Consider the following 19825-nt stretch of genomic DNA (forward strand, 5'->3'; position numbering starts at 1 on the left):
GTTATATAAAAATAATAAAACTATATTATATAACTAAACATTGAGAAACGTTCAACCAGCCCCCTCCAATCGCCATATTCCCCCATTTCAAAGATACGTCTTCCTAAAGCCATCACCCAAAAACCCCTGATTCTTACCAAGAAAGCCACTCTGCAATGGCGTTTCCTTACATGGAAGCAGTCGTTGGTATGTATCATTGAATGTAATCGGATAAACTCCTCATGGGCGGAAGTGTGAACTTGCAATTTCGTAATCGTGTTATTTGTTTTCTTGATTTTTTTTTCCGTTGGCTTTGACGAGCGAATAAGTTGGTATCCTATTTTTGTCTCGTGATATGATTTAGTTTCTTTAGTCAGTTGTTTGCTTTTGCACAGGGTATCGTTTTTCTAGATTTCTCTGTGGTTTATTATTTCGAGTGCGTTTTTGAATATGGGTGGGTTTAGGGTTTTTAATGACTTATAATTTTCTCAAAGGGTTGTTTACTCAAGTGGATTTTGGATTCAATGGGAAGAAATGTATTTGAAATTGTAACTGGGTAGAACCTTCGGAAAGTGTGATGGACAATTAATGGAAATGTGCAGCCGAGAACTATGGAATGAGTAAGTGTACTATAGTATGTTAGTGCTTTCGTTCTAGTGTAAATGGGAATGAGTGCGCAGGAGCAGGAAGACGATGCCATTTTTTGTTTATAACGGTAGAAATGTGCTGCTTTTTTTTTGGTGTTGCGAGTTAGGAATGGTACTGCCATATCCTTTAACCCGTGTTCTTTGTTCTAATTCAGCTCTTCAACCTTTCAGGTTTTATGATAATGGTGTATATTTTCGAGACTTATCTTGATATACGGCAACATACTGCTCTTAAGTTGCCAACTCTGCCAAAGCCTTTGATTGGAGTAATCACCCAAGAAAAGTTCGAAAAATCTCGTGCTTACAGTATCGACAAAAGGTTATGGCGACTTTTTTAGATTTTTTAAGTTCTAGTATTTATACTTCCTGAATGTTTATTTTATTGCTTTTGCTTCTTTTTTTCAGCCATTTCCATTTTGTTCATGAACTTGTAACCATACTCATGGACTCTGCGATCTTATCATTTGGCATATTGCCCTGGTTCTGGAAGGTATGTTGTTGTCTCAGGCTTTCTATATCGATCTTGAATTTGCAGCTTACTTGGTTGGCGTTGTTATCATGCATTCTTTGGTTTCTTCTGATTGCAGATGTCTGGAGAATTTTTGCTGTATGCTGGCCTCAACGCAGAAAATGAGATACTGCACACTCTTGCGTTTTTAGCTGGTGTAATGTTTTGGTCTCAGGTGCACACAATACTTGAGTTCCCCTTCACTTTGAAATATAATAAATGTTAATCGACGCTGTTGCTTGCACTTCCGCCAATCACTTTTATTTTTGAGATATATATTTTTTTCTCATACTTTTTTCTAACCTTTTGTTTTAAAATCCCAACACAGTTAACTGACTTACCATTTTCTTTATACTCAACCTTTGTGATTGAAGCCCGCCATGGTTTCAACAAGGTATTCATTTTTCTGACCCTTGGTCATGTTTTCTGTTCATATGAATTGTAGTTCTTTTTCCTAAACTTCTATGATTTTTCTACTGTGCAGCAAACAATATGGTTATTCATAAGGGATATGATAAAAGGAATTGCCTTGGCTGTAGTGATTGGTCCACCTATTGTGGCTGCCATCATTTTTATAGTTCAGGTCATTCAATTTGTAGCATTTAAATGTTGTCACCTTCAAGGATAACCGTTATTTGGATGTTGCATCATAATTTCTACCTTCTTCCATTAATTTAATGATTTTTTCAAAATGCTTTTCACGTTTTCTTTTGACTGTCTTTTAATCTACTTCCATTCTTCATGTTACTGCTGATTGACAGAGATATGTGTTTGGACGCAGAAAGGAGGTCCGTACTTGGCCATATATCTGTGGGCATTCATGCTTGTCATATCTCTTGTGATGATGACCGTTTATCCAATTCTGATAGCCCCCCTATTCAACAAATTCACCCCTGTAAGTTGTGGGAAATTTTTAAGGATAAAGAGCTGGTCATATCAGTATTGTTTTTCTATAAGGTCATATGCTGAATAGAATATTTTCTGCTTGTATAATGCCTCTCTCTATTCTTTTTTGTGAACAAGCAGCTTCCAGATGGAAATCTTAGGATCAAAATCGAGAGCCTTGCTTCATCACTGAAATTTCCCTTGAAGAAATTGTTTGTTGTTGATGGATCTACAAGGTCAAGCCATAGTAATGTGAGAAGTCTTTTGTTTCTCTTCCTTCTTTGTTTGAACGTAGAAGTAAATAGACCCGTCACCCGTGAAACCTCCAAGTTTTTCATAGCGCTGATCAGCTTAGACACTTCAAATAAATGAAATGGACTTCAAGATTGATGTTTGTAAAAATTTCCCTTCATCTTTTTTTGCTTTGTTGGATCATGCATTTTTTGTCCAGGTCTTTAGTGTAGACACATCGTGTTCATGATCCATGGAGTGAGGAAATGAAGAGGAATTAGTTTGTGTATCAGGTTGTTCAATGAATGGTTCTAATATCTATGAAGATTAATGCAAACTATTCGCGTTTTGATGGTTATAGGAATGAGTATTAAATTTTTATACTAGTTCAACATAGAAAACTGAATGGTTTACAAAATTTAGTATAATGAGAAGAATAGGACAACAATGCTAGGATCTGTACTCTCCCTACTTACTAGAGAGAGGAAGATTTTCTGTTTCACTCATTTGATATTCATTAATTAATTTTATTTCTTGAGCCTTTTGATTCGGTCTTCCTGTCCTTTCCATCTTCCCAAGATTATCTTCCGGACTTGTCTAATGTTAAACATTTTCTTCAGGCATACATGTATGGATTTTTTAAGAACAAGCGGATTGTACTTTATGACACGCTGATACAGCAGGTATGTGGACCTCCCTTATGAAACTTTAATCTTTTCTGCCTTCCGACACGGTCACCGTTCATTGGAATGATGGTCCTTTCCAATTTACTACTTCAATTTCAAGAGTTTGTATTGAATCAAAATCTGACAAATGTTTTTGGTGTTTGCTTGTGATAATGTATTTTTAAGTAACTATTCATCTATTTTCTGTAGCTTAATTAGTTATTTGAATACTCAACGGGTATAGGAATTACTGACACACCAGTTAAATAGTCTTTAGCTTGGTGTGTGCATCACAAATTTACCCATTCATCCAAAAGAGCTAACTTGATCTAGCATGGTGTGCATAACAACAATGTTTTAGATGACTAGAGAAAGGATATGTTCAAGAAGATATGAAAGATTTATAATAACAAAGAATAAAATATCATGATGTATTACATTGAATTAAAACTAAAAGTGTTTCTTAAAGTGTTTATATTGTGTCTTCGGCAGCCAATCAGTCTTCCTTCAACCGTACAAGTCTTCCTTCAACCCTAAAATTTGTCCCTTTAATTATCAAAGATTTCCCATCCACAAAACCTAATTGTATTCTGACTTTTTCACATTCATCAATGTCCCCACATAGTTGTAAAAGGCGAGCGACGCTGCACCTGGTGCCTTGAACCAAGGCACGAGTCAGCACTAGGCGCGGAGGCTGCGCCTAGGTTCAAACCCAGGCGTAGCATTTTACTAAGGTGTCAATGCGCGCACTGAGTGAACCACATTTTTTTAAAAACATGACAAGTCGCATTATGTGTCCTTTTTTTGGGCCACAAAGCCCATTTAGTTTTAAATAAAAAAAGAAGAGAAAGCTCACCCTAACAGCAGAAGACCGATGCATTGCAGAGAAGAAAACATAGAAGAAATAACGAAAAATGAAGAGAAGAACGACACATGAAGAAAGCAACAACACAGAGAAAAGAACAACATAAAACAGAGAATCATATTTTTCCAGATTTATGTCGAGTTCGAAAAATGCAAAAAACTGAAAAGATCCAGGTTAGAACTATGCGAAATTGAACAATCCAAAAAACACTTATGTCGTGGAATGTTCGTGGAATGTGTTTTTTGTGGAAAAATTTTAAACGAAGAATTTATTGACTCAAGCAGCATCTTGTTGGTGGTCATCGAAACGCCAAAGCATGTCCAAAATGTCGTCAGCACGTGAGAGCTGAAATACAAGAGTTTATGATTAAGAAAAAAAGTCAAGCAACATATGAACATGATGTCTCATTTCGATGAAGTTGCAGATCAACTTTGGAAGATATGAGTTTTTTCCAATCCCAAGATAGATAAATAACCAATTACAAGTTTTAAGGATTTTTGTAGAGCTATGACTTACTGCACGTATGATTGGAATCCTCCAACTTATCATGAATTAAAGATAACTTATTTGAACAAATAAATTGAGCAGACAAAAAGTATTTTGAGAGAGCACTATGAAGATTGGACAAAATATGGATGCAATTTAATGGCTGATGGACGGAGATATGGAAAATTAGATCATTGATTAACCTTTTCAGTTAATGATCCTAGAAAGACTGTATTTCTAGAATCCGTGGACGGTTCCAGATTTTCTGATACAAGAGTGAAGATGTATGATTTACTTGTAAAATAATAGAGCAAATTGGTCATTAGAATGTTGTTCAAGTGGTTACAGATAATGCTTCTGCAAATGTTTGACTATGTATGAACTCTTATTAATTTACATATATTATCATTTATTTATAATATTAATGCTAGATTTGTTTCATAGAAATATAACAAAAAACTTTAACATGCATGAAAACTTTTGATGTTGAAATACTAACAAATGTATTGAACCCACCCCATGTGCTACCCATTATTGAATTTATTGTTGAAGATTTGTTTAAGATTCCTGTGTTGAAGAAACACATGTATTGAACCCACCCCATGTGCTACCCATTATTTGGATTTATTGTTTGAAGATTTGTTTAAGATTCCTGTGTCGAAGAAGGTTTATGAGAGGGACATTTGAAGATAAATGGTTACGTATAAATAGACCACAATTCTTGAACATGACGTGAGAATTTTCGTGTCAAAGAGATATGGGTTAGGACTGGAAAAACTCGTTTCACCACTGGTCTTTTGACATAGAAGCAGTTTCAAAAACAGAAGGTGAACTTAAGAAAGATGGAACACAAATCAATTAACAAAAGAGGCACAAGGTAAACATGTAACATAGATTATATTGATTTCTTCATTTTGTAATCGTATTGTGTAGGCCATGAAAGTTGGTGGCCCGCTCGTTTAACTGTTTCAATTAGTTGATGGTGAAAGAAAACCTATAATGCGATATATGCATATGTAAGGTCATTGATCGAGTTAAGGAAGCTATTGCTTAGGTTTTCAACAACAGCAAAGAGAAGTACCAAAATATTTTCAAAATTATTGATGACAAATGAGCGGTTCAACTTCATAGGCTTTTGCATGCAGCTGGTTATTTTGAATCCGGAAATATTTTATGCGAACCCCCGAATAGAAAAGGATGCCGAAGTTATGAAGGGGTTGTACGGGTGTATTGAAAGGATGTGTAAAGATGTCAATATTCAAGATAAAGTCATACATCAACTAACAATGTATAAAAATGCTAATGGACTTTTTGGCATGCCTATGGCCATTAAACAGAGAAATAAAGTATCACCAGGTAATAATTGTTTTTTGTTGTAAGATCACAACTTGATGTTTAAGTATTTTAATGGTAATTTGAAATTTTGGATTTCTTATTTAAGACAACCATCATTCACCGGAAAGGCCTATGAAGTTGAACCGTCCACGTGCTATCAATGATTTTGAAAATATTTTGGTACTTCTCTTTGTTGTGGTTGAAAGCCAAAGCCATAGTTTTCTTAGCTCGATCCATGGCCTCATATATATATATACCACTCCAGGTTTTCTTTCACCATCAACTAAATGAAACCATTTCACGGCATACACAATGTGATTCCAAAACGAAAGCATCAATATAATATCAGTTACATGTTTACCTTTGGCCTCATTTACGAATCAACTCGTGTTCCACTTTTCTGGAGGGAACATCTTTCCAATTTTTGTTTTTGAAACTGCATCAATAACAAAAAAGCAGTTGCAAAACGAGTTTTTCCGGTCCTAACCATATCTTTTTGACATGTAAATTATCTCATCACGTTAAAGACTCTTGGCCTATTATATATGTAACCATTTATCATCATGTCCCTCTCATAAACATTCTTCAACACATGAATTAAACAAATCTTCAAATAATAAATCCAAACAATGAGCAATACATGTGGTCTACTACATGTGTTTGTATTTCAACATCAAAAGTTTCACTGAATGTTAAGTTTATGTTATATTTATATGTAACAAATTTAGCATTAATACTATAAATAAATGAGAACACATATAAATTAATACGAGTTCGTACCTGTTCAAACATTTGCAGATGTATTATCTTTTCAGAGATACAATCTTTCTTGGATCATTCACCAAAAAGTTAATCAATTATCTACTTTTTTATATGTCCATCCAGTTGCCATATTTTGCATAATCTTTATGGTGTTCTTTCAAAACGCTTTTCGTATGCTCAATTTCTTTATTCAAATAAGTTACCTTTATTTCATGATAAGATGAAAGCTTTCAATTATACGTGCATTAAATCACAATTCGACAAAAATCCCTAAAATTATCATAATTTACAACATTGAACAGAATGACTGCATCATACATCCATCTAGAAAATTTTTGCACTACAATGTACCTATCTTTTTTTTCCCATCATATTGTTTTGAATCTTTGGATCTTTTTTTCGTTTCCTGACTCACAATTTTATCCAAATTATTGACAAAAAAATAATCAAGTGGACCAACTGTCTTTGTATTCTTAATTGAGGAAATAGGAGGGACGGTGGAGCTCGCTGTAGAACTTGTGATTGGTTGTTTTCCTTTTCTTGGGATTAGAAAAACTCATCATCTTCCAAATTTTCAAGTTGGTCTGCAACTTACGAAATGATTGACCATGTTCATATGTTGTTTGACTTTTTTTTCTTATTCATAAACCTTTGTACTTTGGTTCTCACTTTGGCATTTTGACACCAACAAGATGTTGCTTGAGTCGATAAATTCCTCCATTTCCACAAAAAACACATTCCATGACATTAGTGTCTTTCGCATTGTTCAATTTTGCGTAGTTTCTACCCGGTTCTTTTCGATTTTCTGTATTTTTCGAACTCGACGTTAATATGAAAAAATATGATTTCTGTGCTCTATGTTGTTCCTCTCTTCACCGTGTTGTTACTATCTCCTTGTGTATTTCTTCTCTTTTTTTCGTTATTTCCTAAAACTAAATAGGATTGGTGGCCAAAAAAAAGACCACAGAAAGAGATTTCTGTCAATTTTTTTATAAAAAAAGTGGTTCACTAACATTGCGTCTGGGTTCAAGCTCAAGCGCAGCGTCCGCACCTGGTTGCGAGGCTCGAGTCGCTCGCCTTTTGCAACTACGGTGTTGACAATGATATGATAACTTCTGGTATTTGTTAAAAGGAAAATATGAATTTTAGAGTAAAAACAAAATCACTAATTCCTGTGACCCTTTTAGCCTATTGTGAGGCAGATAGTTGGATCTTGTACATGTGATGAACCATGGACCGAGTTTTAGCAATAATAGTTGCATTTGGTTGGGCTTTCTGTTTTTCTTTACCCCAACTTGAAAATTTTGGGAAGAGTTTTTGCAAGATTTTTTTAATGTGTAGTATAAAGTTTTATTCTTGATGCGATATTTTGTTAAGTTGTTTGGTCTATTTTATTCTTTTCTTTTGAAGTGAATGAGATTTTTGAAATTGAAAATTGTATTTGTGTTGTCTTTTTAGGGAATGATGAAGTGATACTGGTAATGACAAGGTGGTAGCGAGCAACTAGTGATTGACATGATGTTGATTTCAAAATAGGATTAAATCAAATTGCTATGAACTTTCAGTGAGAAACATCTGTTATGAAGTTTGGCAAACAGGACCAATATATTTTTGTGGTGGACCCGTTTCTTGTGCATATTTAAGTTTATAGGTCCAGGTTCAGCAAATGATCATTAAGTTGTTCAATGCCAAAAGTGTCGTAATGATTGAATGTGAAAGATCATTCTGTTTTCTAGCTGTCTTTTGTTTTCGTCTTGCAGTGGTCCTGCATCTGTTTGAAGTTAGATGCTCTAATCATTTGCTTGTTTGTGTTTCCTGACAATTCACGTCTTGACTGATTCAATGCAGTGCAAAGATGATGAGGAAATTGTAGCCGTAATTGCCCATGAACTGGGTCACTGGAAGCTTAGTCATACCATGTATTCCTTCTTTGCAGTTCAGGTATTACAGTAGTTGTAGATGACGCTAATTGTCTTACAGTGCGAGTTGCGGTTCACATATCAAATGCTAATCACTGTGCCCTCTTTAATATGTTTGATTCAATTCCTGTGCTAAAAAGAATGGGGGTTGGATCATCTCTATAGAAAAATTCTTCTTGGAGTAAGACAGCATCATCTTACATTCTTACCTTTATGGAGTTTGATCATCACCTGAATGTATCCATGAGCAAATATTGGCTGGGTTAATATTTTAACTATTACCATGAGTTTTCTATAGATTATAGAATATTGATTCACACAAGGACAAGATGTTCTATCTGGCCCATGTACGAGCTATTGTCTACTTTGTGTTTCATGTCATCGTTACTTCTCTGAAAGCCTAGTGATATGGATACTTTTGATGCATCTTTCACTTCGATGCAGGTCCTCACATTGTTGCAGTTCGGAGGGTATACACTTGTCAGGAACTCGAAAGATCTTTTCCAGAGTTTTGGATTTGATACACAGCCAGTCCTAATTGGACTTGTTTTATTTCAGGTATCAAAGCAATATACGATAGTAGTCAGCTTTTCAAATGATTCAGTTGAACGCGTGGCTTATCTATCTGTACAAATTTGAAAATTCACTCTTTTGGAAATAAAGTTAATCAGTGAGCTAGGACCTGTGCATGTGTTGAATCTGTCTTTGTCAATGCAGCATACTGTGATTCCTCTGCAGCATATTGTGAGCTTCTTACTTAACCTGGTCAGCCGGTCTTTTGAGTTCCAGGTAACTTTTTGTTATGTAGACGAGCATCTGTATGGAATAACAAATTCAATGTTTGTTGTACCGAGTTTGTCGATTCATCGGTCAAATCTGACTACCTGTTTCATTTTTGAAGGCTGATTCTTTTGCCAAGAAGCTCGGATACGCTTCACCTCTTCGAGCTGCACTTGTCAAACTGCAGGTGATTTCTTTTGTTTCCCCTTTTATTTAATATTGAGCCTCACTTTTATCGAACTTCACTGATTATGAAAACATATAGAATGAGCAAGCTTGCGGTTTTGTGGGTGGGGATTTGTCATGATGGTAATGTTAACAATGTCACTACTCTTCTAAAAGAGTTTTAGCTAATGATTATGCTATAGTTTTTCACGTCTCTGATGATTTGTATCACATGTTGGGCCACCTTTTACCCAGTAACTGCAATTGAGACTCGATGTAACTGCTTCCCTTGGCATTTATTTTAAATTCATTACATGCAAAAACAGCCAAGTAATTCACTCGTATAAACTACCCACAAGTATGACCCATGTTAAGAGTTCAAATATTAGTCCCAGCCATTTTTTTTCCTTTTTTTGTTCTCTTGTCACTCCGTACATAGTCATCAAAAGCCTACAAGGTGCTCGTCTAGGTTCTAGGCATAGTAGGACTCGTTTTTTACACCTATACATAACTATACGAGCTGGTTTTTTTGACAGGAAGAGAACCTTTCGGCCATGAACACTGATCCTTGGTACTCTGCTTATCACTATTCTCATCCTCCTCTAGTAGAAAGATTAGCTGCCATCGACAAAACCGATAAGAAGGAAGACTAAGCACGAATGGACAATTGGATCATCTATACGCATCATGATAGAGTGGTCTGATCACCAGGAATGAATTGTAATCGTTTGACCTATGTCAAATCTATGAGAAATTATCCATTCACATTAAATGAATGTTGAGCATAAAACAACTTGTGATAATCATTTGAGGTGTTGAAAAGTCCAGAATTTTCCAGATTAGAGTTTCATAGCTCCCCACATGAAGCGAATTTTCCTCGTTTTGTCTTCAGCTAAAGATTTTGTGGCCGGAATCTTGCCCTTCTCTCGGTTTATGATTTCTTTCTGGTAGGGGGTATGTTTTTACATGATATCTTTCTTTAATTATTTTTATATTAAATTTAGAATACAGTCCTATAACATACATCACAATTCCTGAGCATAGACTCCATAAACGAGTAGAATCGAGCCCGGTATGGCTCGTGAAACGAGGTAGCTTGTGACTTTGGGCATAAAACTTGGAGACTCAACAGTCCAAACATGTTGAAAAAGATCAAAGATGCAAACAAGCACGAAGCTGTTTGTAAAATTATCCTATCAGCTGTTAAAATGGTGAAGATGCTAATATTTTAGGCATTTTATGTGTAGCATAAGCTGCTGAAAACATTACAGAAAATACTCACGATGAATAAGCTGGAAATGACGTTGAAGTTTGTAACAAAGCAGTCAAATGATCAACAATAACTATAGGTTTTTTTTTAAAAAAAGAATCAATAGTAACTCATTATTTTTTTGTCCTAATAATTTGAGAAGTTAATCGCATGGCTTGAGGATTTAATGAGAAAAATCATATGTCAAATCCAGATATTTAGATTTTCAAAATAAGTAACAGTAGATTCATATTTTAAGAAATACGACATTAATCATATGACAAAAACTTGCATGAGACGGTCTCACGGGTCGTATTTTGTGAGACGAATATCTTATTTGGGTCATCCATGAAAAAAGTATTACTTTTTATTGTGAATATCGGTAGGGTTGACTCGTCTCACATATAAAGATTCGTGAGACCGTCTCACAAGATACATACTCTCATCATATTTATAATTCTATCAGGCCGTGGATTGATGAATTTTAAATGATACATGTCAAATACATTCTATGTAATTTTAATAATTTCAATAGTAATTTATATAAATTTCAAGTGATTTGAAATTTCATTTCAATAGTCTTTTTCCCAAATCGAGCCTCTTGTTCCAATTTAAGCACATCAACTCAAACACAAATATTAGATTATCACTTTACGATAAAGTTAAATAAAGATGATCAATTTATCGAGTATAAAATTTTGAAGGTTATATTGTAATTTGAAATCTGATTCGAACAATTGATTGATTTACATACTACGATGAGGGAGGGTGTTGCAATTAATAATTTGGTTATGTTTGATAAGTGGTATGAAACAATAGAAAGATGAGCGATACGAAAATTGATAAATATTGACCATTTACGTACTATCCCCTCTTATTAACTACACCAGAAATTAATGGATTATTAAAAGTGTGCAGCTAATTAATAAGCTAAATTTATGGACGGGGTACAAAGTTGGGTTCTGTCGATGCTACCGGGGACAGTGTCCCACAGGATCTGGACCGTTGATTTTAAAGAATTTGGTGGATCCCGCATATGAATTGGTGGACCCCGCATATATGTGGTTGAATTTGGGCCTTTGATCTCCTCATGGGGGCAGTGCCCCATGAGGTAGGGTGAAATATTCCACAAAGTTGGTTGCCTTCTTTTATTGCTCCATTGTGAGTATTGATTGCCCGTCAAATGGTTCTTCGGACTTTTTTTTAGAGTAATATTGTTTAAGATGGCAATGGGACGGGACTAGACGGGACGGGGGCGAGTTTGCCATCCCCATCCACGTTTCCGTCCCCGAATTCCATCATCACTCTCATACCCATCCCGATCCTCATTTTTTCGGATTTGGGGAAACTTCGGGGATCAACTTCTCATCTCCGCCCACATCCCCATTTCAAAAATATTAATATGATAAGACGATGACAGATTAAGAAATTTTCTCAAATTAAAATTTATTGTTATATATTATTACTAGCATTTCACTCGTGCGATGCACGGAATGTTGTTTTATATAATTAATGATTAAAATTAGTAAGTATTGATGTTGAATAATTATTTAAAATAAATAATATAATATAATGAATATATTTAAATTTTAAATATTATTATAAACAGCTATCATATCAAAATATTTATGTCATCTGAGATAACACTCAAATGATGATAACAATATTCTGTCATTAAATTGACTTATTTATTTTGTTTACCTGAAATTGTTATTAATAAATAAAAAATAAAAAATATTTAAAAAATCATATATTATTTGTTTATCAAAATTTTAAATAATAAATAAATATTTTTTGAAAATTAAATTTTTATGTCACTTGTTTAGGTGAATAAATTTATTTAATTTTTGAAAATATTATAAATATTTAAATTAATTTTTTAAGATACATATATCAAAGTTCTATTAAGATATATAATAATAATAACATTTCACAAACAGTTAACATGCCAAAAATTAATGGCACTTTTTAAAATAGTTGAAAAACTTAATATTATATTAAAATTTGATATTTTATTTAATGTGATATAGAGTAGTAAAAATTAACTCTATAAAAATAAAACACAACTTAAAAACATAATTGAAATTAAATAGAATGATATAATCAATGCAAATACTTAAATATTGTTTATCTTTTCAAATAACATCAAATTTAAATTTAAATTTTAAAAAATAAATTGAAAAAAAATCATATTTCATTACATATTTATTTCTTATTTGTTTCAAATATTTAATATGATATGTCAATATATTAATAATTATCGACTATTTTTCTTTTATAGCATATTAGTGTTGGCGGAAACTTTTTAAATAGAACAAAAACTATGTTTATATATATATATATATATATATATATATATATATATATATATATATATATGACATTATTTGATAATATTCTTCACTCTTTTAATGATCGGACGCTTGATTATTTCATATATGTGTGAACCCCATAAAATAAAAAAAATATAAATAATACATCTATATCAAAAAAATAAATATATGGAAAAAAATTGTAGCTTCTTGTAATGAAAATAATAAGTTACATTTAAATTGATATAAAAATAATAAAATTCAAATTTGAATTACTAAAAGAATTGATATAATTAATGAAAATAATAATTGAAGTTATCATTTATTGCAGTATACCTATTTCGAGATTCATTATGTCTATATCTTTCTTTTTTTAGCATTATCATTTTGGCGGGAACTTGTTATTTTAAGCAAAACTTTGCTTTTATATATATATAGATTAGTTATAATATTAATATCCATATTAATATCAATATTAATAATAATAACATTATTAATATTTTAAAAAATAATAATATTATTATATTATTAATACTAATAATACTATTATTTTATTATTGATATTAATTTCGGGGCGAGTTCGGAGATGTGGATAGTAATCACATACTCGCCCCGAACTAAAAAAATCCTCGAACCCGAAAAAATCGGGAATCCCCATTCCCGTTTCGGGTTTTCTCTCGGGGCTCCAAACCCGTGGGAAAAGTTATCATCCCTTATATTGTTTCAGATTACAAAAATATAATGTAATTGTTCACACTACTGACATGACTTGAGCGTAAACCCAAAACTTGTTTATCTCGCATAAAGAAATTACAAAGAAACGGCTAAATTTACCTAAATAAATTAGAAAAATTACTCCAAAGCGGGACTCGAATCTGAGACTAATAAGTATCCTCTTTTGTTTGATAAAAAATTATTTTAGTATACTTGTAGTCCAACTATAACCATCACATTCTAAATCAAATATTTATATTTTTGTCAAATTCTCAAAATGTCAGTTTATCCGTATCTATAGTTACCACAACTATAGACTTTGTTAAAGTATTGCTCGATTCTTTATTTGGTTTTAGAGCCAATGTCATTTATTTAATTCTGGTTAATTGTTAGAGAGCATGCTCACTTGACAATGAATTCGCTTAAATTTGTGCATGTATCTCTTGCATATATTGATTCAATAATATATTATTGATTTTTAGCACACAACGCATTCATTGACTTCGAGTTTGTTTCTTATTTTATATACTATTTTTCATAAAAATAAAAAATAAAACTAGTTAATCACCGAAGTGGAAGGATTGAGATTAATCTATCGTGCTATTGATTATTGAGTCAGAGTTGGGCATTCCGTCTTCGAGACCCCATAAGAGTTAGACTTCGAGAACAATACTTGATTTATTAAGTAGCCTTCCTTTTGCTGCCTTCTTAGAGAAGAAAAAGATTTTGTGTCGGATGACTGTAATATTCTGAGGTCACCTGAACAGGCTTACCCTGTCTTTGAGCCCCATCGGATGGGTTCTCTACGGGTTGGAAGAGGAATTCCTAATGCTTACATGGAGAATGAAATTCAAAATAGAAAAGAATATAGGAATTGGGTATTCCAAAGATCAAAGTCACTTACAATAGGAATCTGAACCTTAATAATAGAGTATATATTAGGTATTAACTTAGTTGTTACAAAAGTTTCTTGGCCAACGATCTTTTCTTAGCTTTATATAATCTAAAGTTTATTCATTGACACTATTTTTAAAGCACCAGAGCCTTAATGCTTTTTCTTTTGCAATATTCTTTTGCATTTTTTATGTATAAATATTCTAACCCACCAACCCCCTAGTGGGTTCGACCACTTTTAGTAGTTATATTTATAATATTTTGACAATTTTAATTTGCATGACATATTTATAATAAAATAAAACAAAAAAAATCCAAAGATGTGAAGCTTGAGAAAAAAAAATAAATTTATGCACATAACTAGATTCATGACATTATAATTTTTAAATGCTTATAGAATATTATGAATATATGAACATAGAGAGGGAAAAAAAAAGACAAAAACTTGTGTGAGACGTTTTTACGGGTCGTATTTTGTGATACAGATATCTTATTTGGGTCATCAATAAAAAAATATTATTTTTTATGCTAAGAGTATACTTTTTATTGTGAATATTGATAGGGTTGATCCGTCTCACATATAAAGATTCATGAGACCGTCTAACAATAGACATAAAAAAAAAAAACCCATATAGTGGGACGACACTGGTGGGATCGAAGTGCATATGGAATGTCGTAGAAATCATCTACAATCCGAACTTGTGGATAAAATAATCGATTATCATTTCTCATTCTATATAACTTACTCAAACCATGTTCGAATAAAATGTCATAGAAATCACCTCCAATCCAAATTTGACGATGGAAAAATCAATTATCATTACTTATTTTACACACATATAACTTAATCGAATCTATTTAATATGAATCGAATTCGACCGAGGATTCATGTACCTAGGGGTGATATATGATATCGTATCGTATCGAAAATCATATACCGTATATTGTACCGAAAACTACAGTATAAGAAAATTCATACTGATATTGTACCGAAAATTTCGATACATATAACTAGCATACCGATTATACCGAAATTTTGGTACGGTATCGTTATATACCATTTTATACCGAAAAAAATCTTACATTTTAAATTTTTTATAAATTTATTGTTTTAAAATATTATATATTTTAAAATTTTTGTATATTTTTTCGATATTTCGATATTCGGGTATATATCGAAATTTTCTAATTGCGTACAGTTATCGTACCGAAAAATTCGATATTGTTATCGTATCGTACCGAAATTTTCGATATACCAAAAATTCGATAAATTCGATATTTTTTCGATACAATAATCTTGATATAACGAAAATTCATTATTTTTCCCAATCCTACGTATTCCCATCCCTACCTAGATAGGGATCTAGGGGCCGGATCCCATCCTACCGTTTGAAGTGGGGCCCAACAAAAGTCAGCTCAAATTGAGCACACTCCTCACCCATTTTAATTCAACAGCCCCCATTCATTCATTATTCACCGCCGATGAACACGTCCAATTTGAAGTAATTACACACGCATTTGTGTTTTTAGCGCATAAATTTTGGTTGATTTACTGTTCTTCAGCAAATATGGGAATTTGGATTCGTGTAATTTGACTCTACCTGCACTTTTTGAATGCCACGAGTTTAATTTCTTCGCTCATTTGATTTTTCGAGCGAGATGTCAGTGTACGATGCGTCGATCGTCGATACTGAGCTGTCGAAGAAAACCTCCGTCTTTGGGCTGCATCTCTCGGTGGTTATTGGAATAGTGATCGGAGTAGTGATTGTGCTCATTCTCTTCCTTTTATCTCTATGCTTCACCGCCTATCGCCGCTGCAGCAGTAGAAAGGCGGCGGCCAAGCTCTCTCACAAAGGTGGAGGAGAGATCACCCCAGTTGTGTCCAAGGAAATCCAGGAGATAGTTCATAACGCTGCTCCCAATCAACAGCCAGTCGTCACTCAGGTATAGTGCGTGTATTGGAAGTGTGTTATTTGTAATAAAAGTTATCATCTTGCTGTGATAATTTATTCCCTTTTTTTCTTTCTTTCTTTCTTTGTCTAAGATGATACTTTAACGAGAGAGTTAATGATTTCTCGATCTATTTTCTTTGAGTCATTTAACTTCAAATTCTAATCCCAAATATAGTGTTATGGAATTTAAATACACACTCGAAAAAGTTAATAACGTGGTCATGCGAAGTTAAACGGACCTTTGAAAGGAAATAATTGTTGAGCTCCATCCATGAGAGCTGGTAATTGAATGAAACGATGATTTCTCCCTTTCGGTGTAAAAACTTGGATTATTTAAACAGTTAGGTTGTTCCTAACCCCTTTACGAATAGTGGTATCAATTGATTTCCATTTCTTTTTATTCTTTCAGGTGGTTCCGGAGATACAGATAGATATTGGGAACGTAGAACACAAAGTTGTGTTTTCTGATAGAGGGCCATCTAGTGGTGAGAGCAGAGCTACATGTGGGACTGAAACTGGGTCGGTTGGAGGCAGTGGATCCTTGCCCGAGGTGTCACATTTGGGTTGGGGGAAATGGTATACTTTACGAGAGCTCGAGGCTGCCTCTAATGGGTTGTCTGATGAGAATGTTATTGGTGAAGGTGGATATGGTATCGTCTATTATGGCGTGTTGGTCGATAACACAAGAATTGCTATAAAGAATTTGTTGAATTACAAGTACGCAAATTTTCCTATGTCCTTCTGGTTTTCAAAATCACGACAATTGAGAATTCAGTTCTTTAATATTTGCTGTACCTTGCTTTTGCATTGCTAATTGTGTAGTTAAACGAACATGATTTATTAGTATTTTGAGGGTATTTTCCTTGCTTCTTTCTGAAGAAACCTTTGCCTTTTTGACTAAAAATCTGTATAGGTTGTTTTATCCTCATAAGCTTTTTCTCGCATGCTTTCAGGGGTCAAGCTGAGAAAGAGTTCAAAGTGGAGGTGGAAGCAATTGGACGTGTTAGACACAAGAATCTTGTAAGGTTGTTGGGGTACTGTGTTGAAGGAGCTTACCGGTATTGACATTTCATTTCAATTTTCAGTTACTCCTATTCTATCAATTGTTGATTACTTTTTAACTTTTGCTTTTTTCCTCCTTTAGGATGCTTGTCTATGAATATGTGGATAATGGAAATTTGGACCAGTGGCTTCACGGTGATATAGGAGAAATCAGTCCTTTAACATGGGAGATCCGTATGAACATAATTATAGGAACAGCCAAAGGGTATGATAAAGATTATTTGGTTTAATGCTACAGCAGTGCATGACTTTTTAATTGCTTATACATCTTCGTTTCAGCTTGGCTTATCTCCATGAGGGTCTGGAACCAAAGGTTGTTCATCGTGATGTCAAGTCCAGCAACATACTGCTTGATCGTCAATGGAATCCCAAGTTGTCAGATTTTGGGCTTGCAAAACTACTGAATTCAGACAGACCTTATGTGACAACTCGTGTGATGGGAACATTTGGGTTAGTTAATTTTGCAGAACACATACACACACATTATATAGGTATTTTCTGTCATGTTTTCCCCATAGTGGATAAGTGGCCTCTGTAGTTGGGCTGTAAACTGATCTATTTTTCTGTGGTGTACTAAGTTACGTTGCTCCCGAATATGCTTGCACTGGTATGCTGAATGAGAAGAGTGATATCTACAGCTTTGGTATATTAATTATGGAAATCATAACTGGAAGATCTCCTGTTGACTACAATCGCCCTAAAGAAGAGGTTAGTTTTGTGTTTTAACAGCAAGAAAATCTCGACAGTTCTCTTTTTTCTCTTATTTCGTTAGGTTATTAATTTCTAATCATTATTTATGGCTAAAAATTGCAGGTCAATCTGATTGATTGGCTGAAGATGATGGTTGGAAACCGGAAATCTGAGGAAGTAGTCGATCCTAAACTTCCCAAAAGGCCTGCTTCAAAGGTGCTGAAGCGAGTTATTTTGGTAGCCCTTAGATGCGTGGATCCTGATGCTCAGAAGAGACCCAAAGTGGGTCATGTGATACACATGCTGGAGGCAGAAAACTTCCTCTCTCATGATGTATGGTTTACACCTGAAATGTTACTTTCATAAGAGAAAAACGAGTAGTTCCCTTGTTTATTTTTGATATTCTTCCTGTCACTGAAAATGCAGGAACGACAAATTGTTCAAGATTTGTCCAGTTCCCAACGAGAAAGATAACCGTCCTGCTCGAGAATTGATCATCCATTAACAAGTCAATGTAGGCATCTCTGATTTTTAACGTAGGGGGGACCATCAGCAGAAACCGTGGCATATAAACAAACTCTCGGTGATGATATCATCCTGTGCTTATTTACGGGATTTCACGGCCACACTTTATTATTTAAATCAAGATTTTTCCTTCTTTAGTTGCCTAAAGTAGTGGTATGCTTCATGTTTGTCAGGTGAATCAATAAATTTATTTGTTCTTGGATAAATTGCAGCACATTGTATTGGCCTTTCTTGGCAGTGAGCAAATTTGAGTGCCCCAGAACCCGTTCCCCATGCTCAGTGTGGCTTTAACATTGTTTCATCTTTGTCATAAGATACTCTAGTGCGGACAGAAAATGTGGGCGAGGGGTGATGATTTCCGTGAAATGAATGTGTCTATTTAACTATTTATGCTATCATAACGGGTGATCAATAATCTAAAATTGAATTATGTTACATGTACATCAAATACAAAAATTCAATTTGTTGAAATCTCGTGATACGATATAATTGATGTAAGTATAGATATACAATATATTGTATATATCTTTGACATTATTTTTTAAAATATAAGCCAAGAAATGATTTTCATAATATTAAATACATATTTTTTGAAAGATAATCTTAAATATCAATTACTATATATTATACTTGAGACATCTGTTGTAATGCCCGGTTACTCGTGCAAATGATAATAATACGTTTATGTCATTTAATATATAGTTATTTAGCTCATTATGTTTTACATGTTGATTAAGGTATCGATATTGAGATTGAATATGATTTCTAGATTGTCCATGGTGTATTGAGAATGAATATGTGTTTAAATAGTGATAGTAAGATGTGTAGGTAGAAGTAGTGTAATGAAGTTGGTAGGAAATGAGATGAAAATATAACAGTTTTTACGAGTTTTAGCATAATGATTATAATATGTATCCAAATTATGTGAGGCCATAACCATTAGAAAGCTAAAATGTAATGCTACAACTTTTATGTTTTGGGTTTTGTCAAAATCATTGTGGAAGACAAGCCAAAAGTGCCCCGAAGTGTGTCGTGTATATCGTCATTCCTTCACTGACACATGTTGGGAGAATAAGCATAACTTTTTACTCAGACCTCCAAATGACATGAAACCAGTTGGAGATTCAAGCCAAGATAGGACTACAACTTTCATGTTTACCACTTTTTCAGATTATGAAAGGAAGAAACGTTTTTGAAGTG

General features: G+C 33.6%; 2 protein-coding genes across 3 annotated transcripts; both read left to right on the forward strand.

Moving 5' to 3' along the window:
* Nucleotides 1-44: 44 nt before the first annotated feature.
* LOC142539480 (CAAX prenyl protease 1 homolog) lies at nt 45-10104 on the forward strand. 2 transcript variants are annotated; one of them, XM_075644985.1, is made up of 14 exons: nt 45-186; nt 798-945; nt 1032-1116; nt 1214-1309; nt 1463-1528; nt 1619-1717; nt 1916-2029; nt 2161-2271; nt 2871-2933; nt 8212-8304; nt 8727-8840; nt 9000-9071; nt 9184-9249; nt 9764-10104. In XM_075644985.1, the coding sequence occupies exons 1-14, from the start codon at nt 156-158 to the stop codon at nt 9878-9880; spliced, it is 1275 nt and encodes a 424-aa protein (XP_075501100.1). In that variant the 5' UTR covers nt 45-155; the 3' UTR covers nt 9881-10104. The 2 variants fall into 2 exon arrangements, with proteins under 2 accessions (XP_075501100.1, XP_075501101.1); XM_075644986.1 differs by having other exon boundaries at nt 51-186; nt 782-945.
* A 5668-nt stretch (nt 10105-15772) lies between these two features.
* Nucleotides 15773-19013, forward strand: LOC142539482 (putative serine/threonine-protein kinase At1g01540). Its single transcript, XM_075644987.1, has 8 exons — nt 15773-16340; nt 16758-17065; nt 17302-17406; nt 17493-17615; nt 17690-17860; nt 17989-18118; nt 18224-18433; nt 18527-19013. The coding sequence occupies exons 1-8, from the start codon at nt 16056-16058 to the stop codon at nt 18572-18574; spliced, it is 1380 nt and encodes a 459-aa protein (XP_075501102.1). The 5' UTR covers nt 15773-16055; the 3' UTR covers nt 18575-19013.
* The last annotated feature ends 812 nt before the right edge of the window (nt 19014-19825 follow it).

This window comes from Primulina tabacum, chromosome 3 (assembly GCF_025594145.1).
Source record: "Primulina tabacum isolate GXHZ01 chromosome 3, ASM2559414v2, whole genome shotgun sequence".
NCBI classification, from domain to species: Eukaryota; Viridiplantae; Streptophyta; class Magnoliopsida; order Lamiales; family Gesneriaceae; genus Primulina; species Primulina tabacum.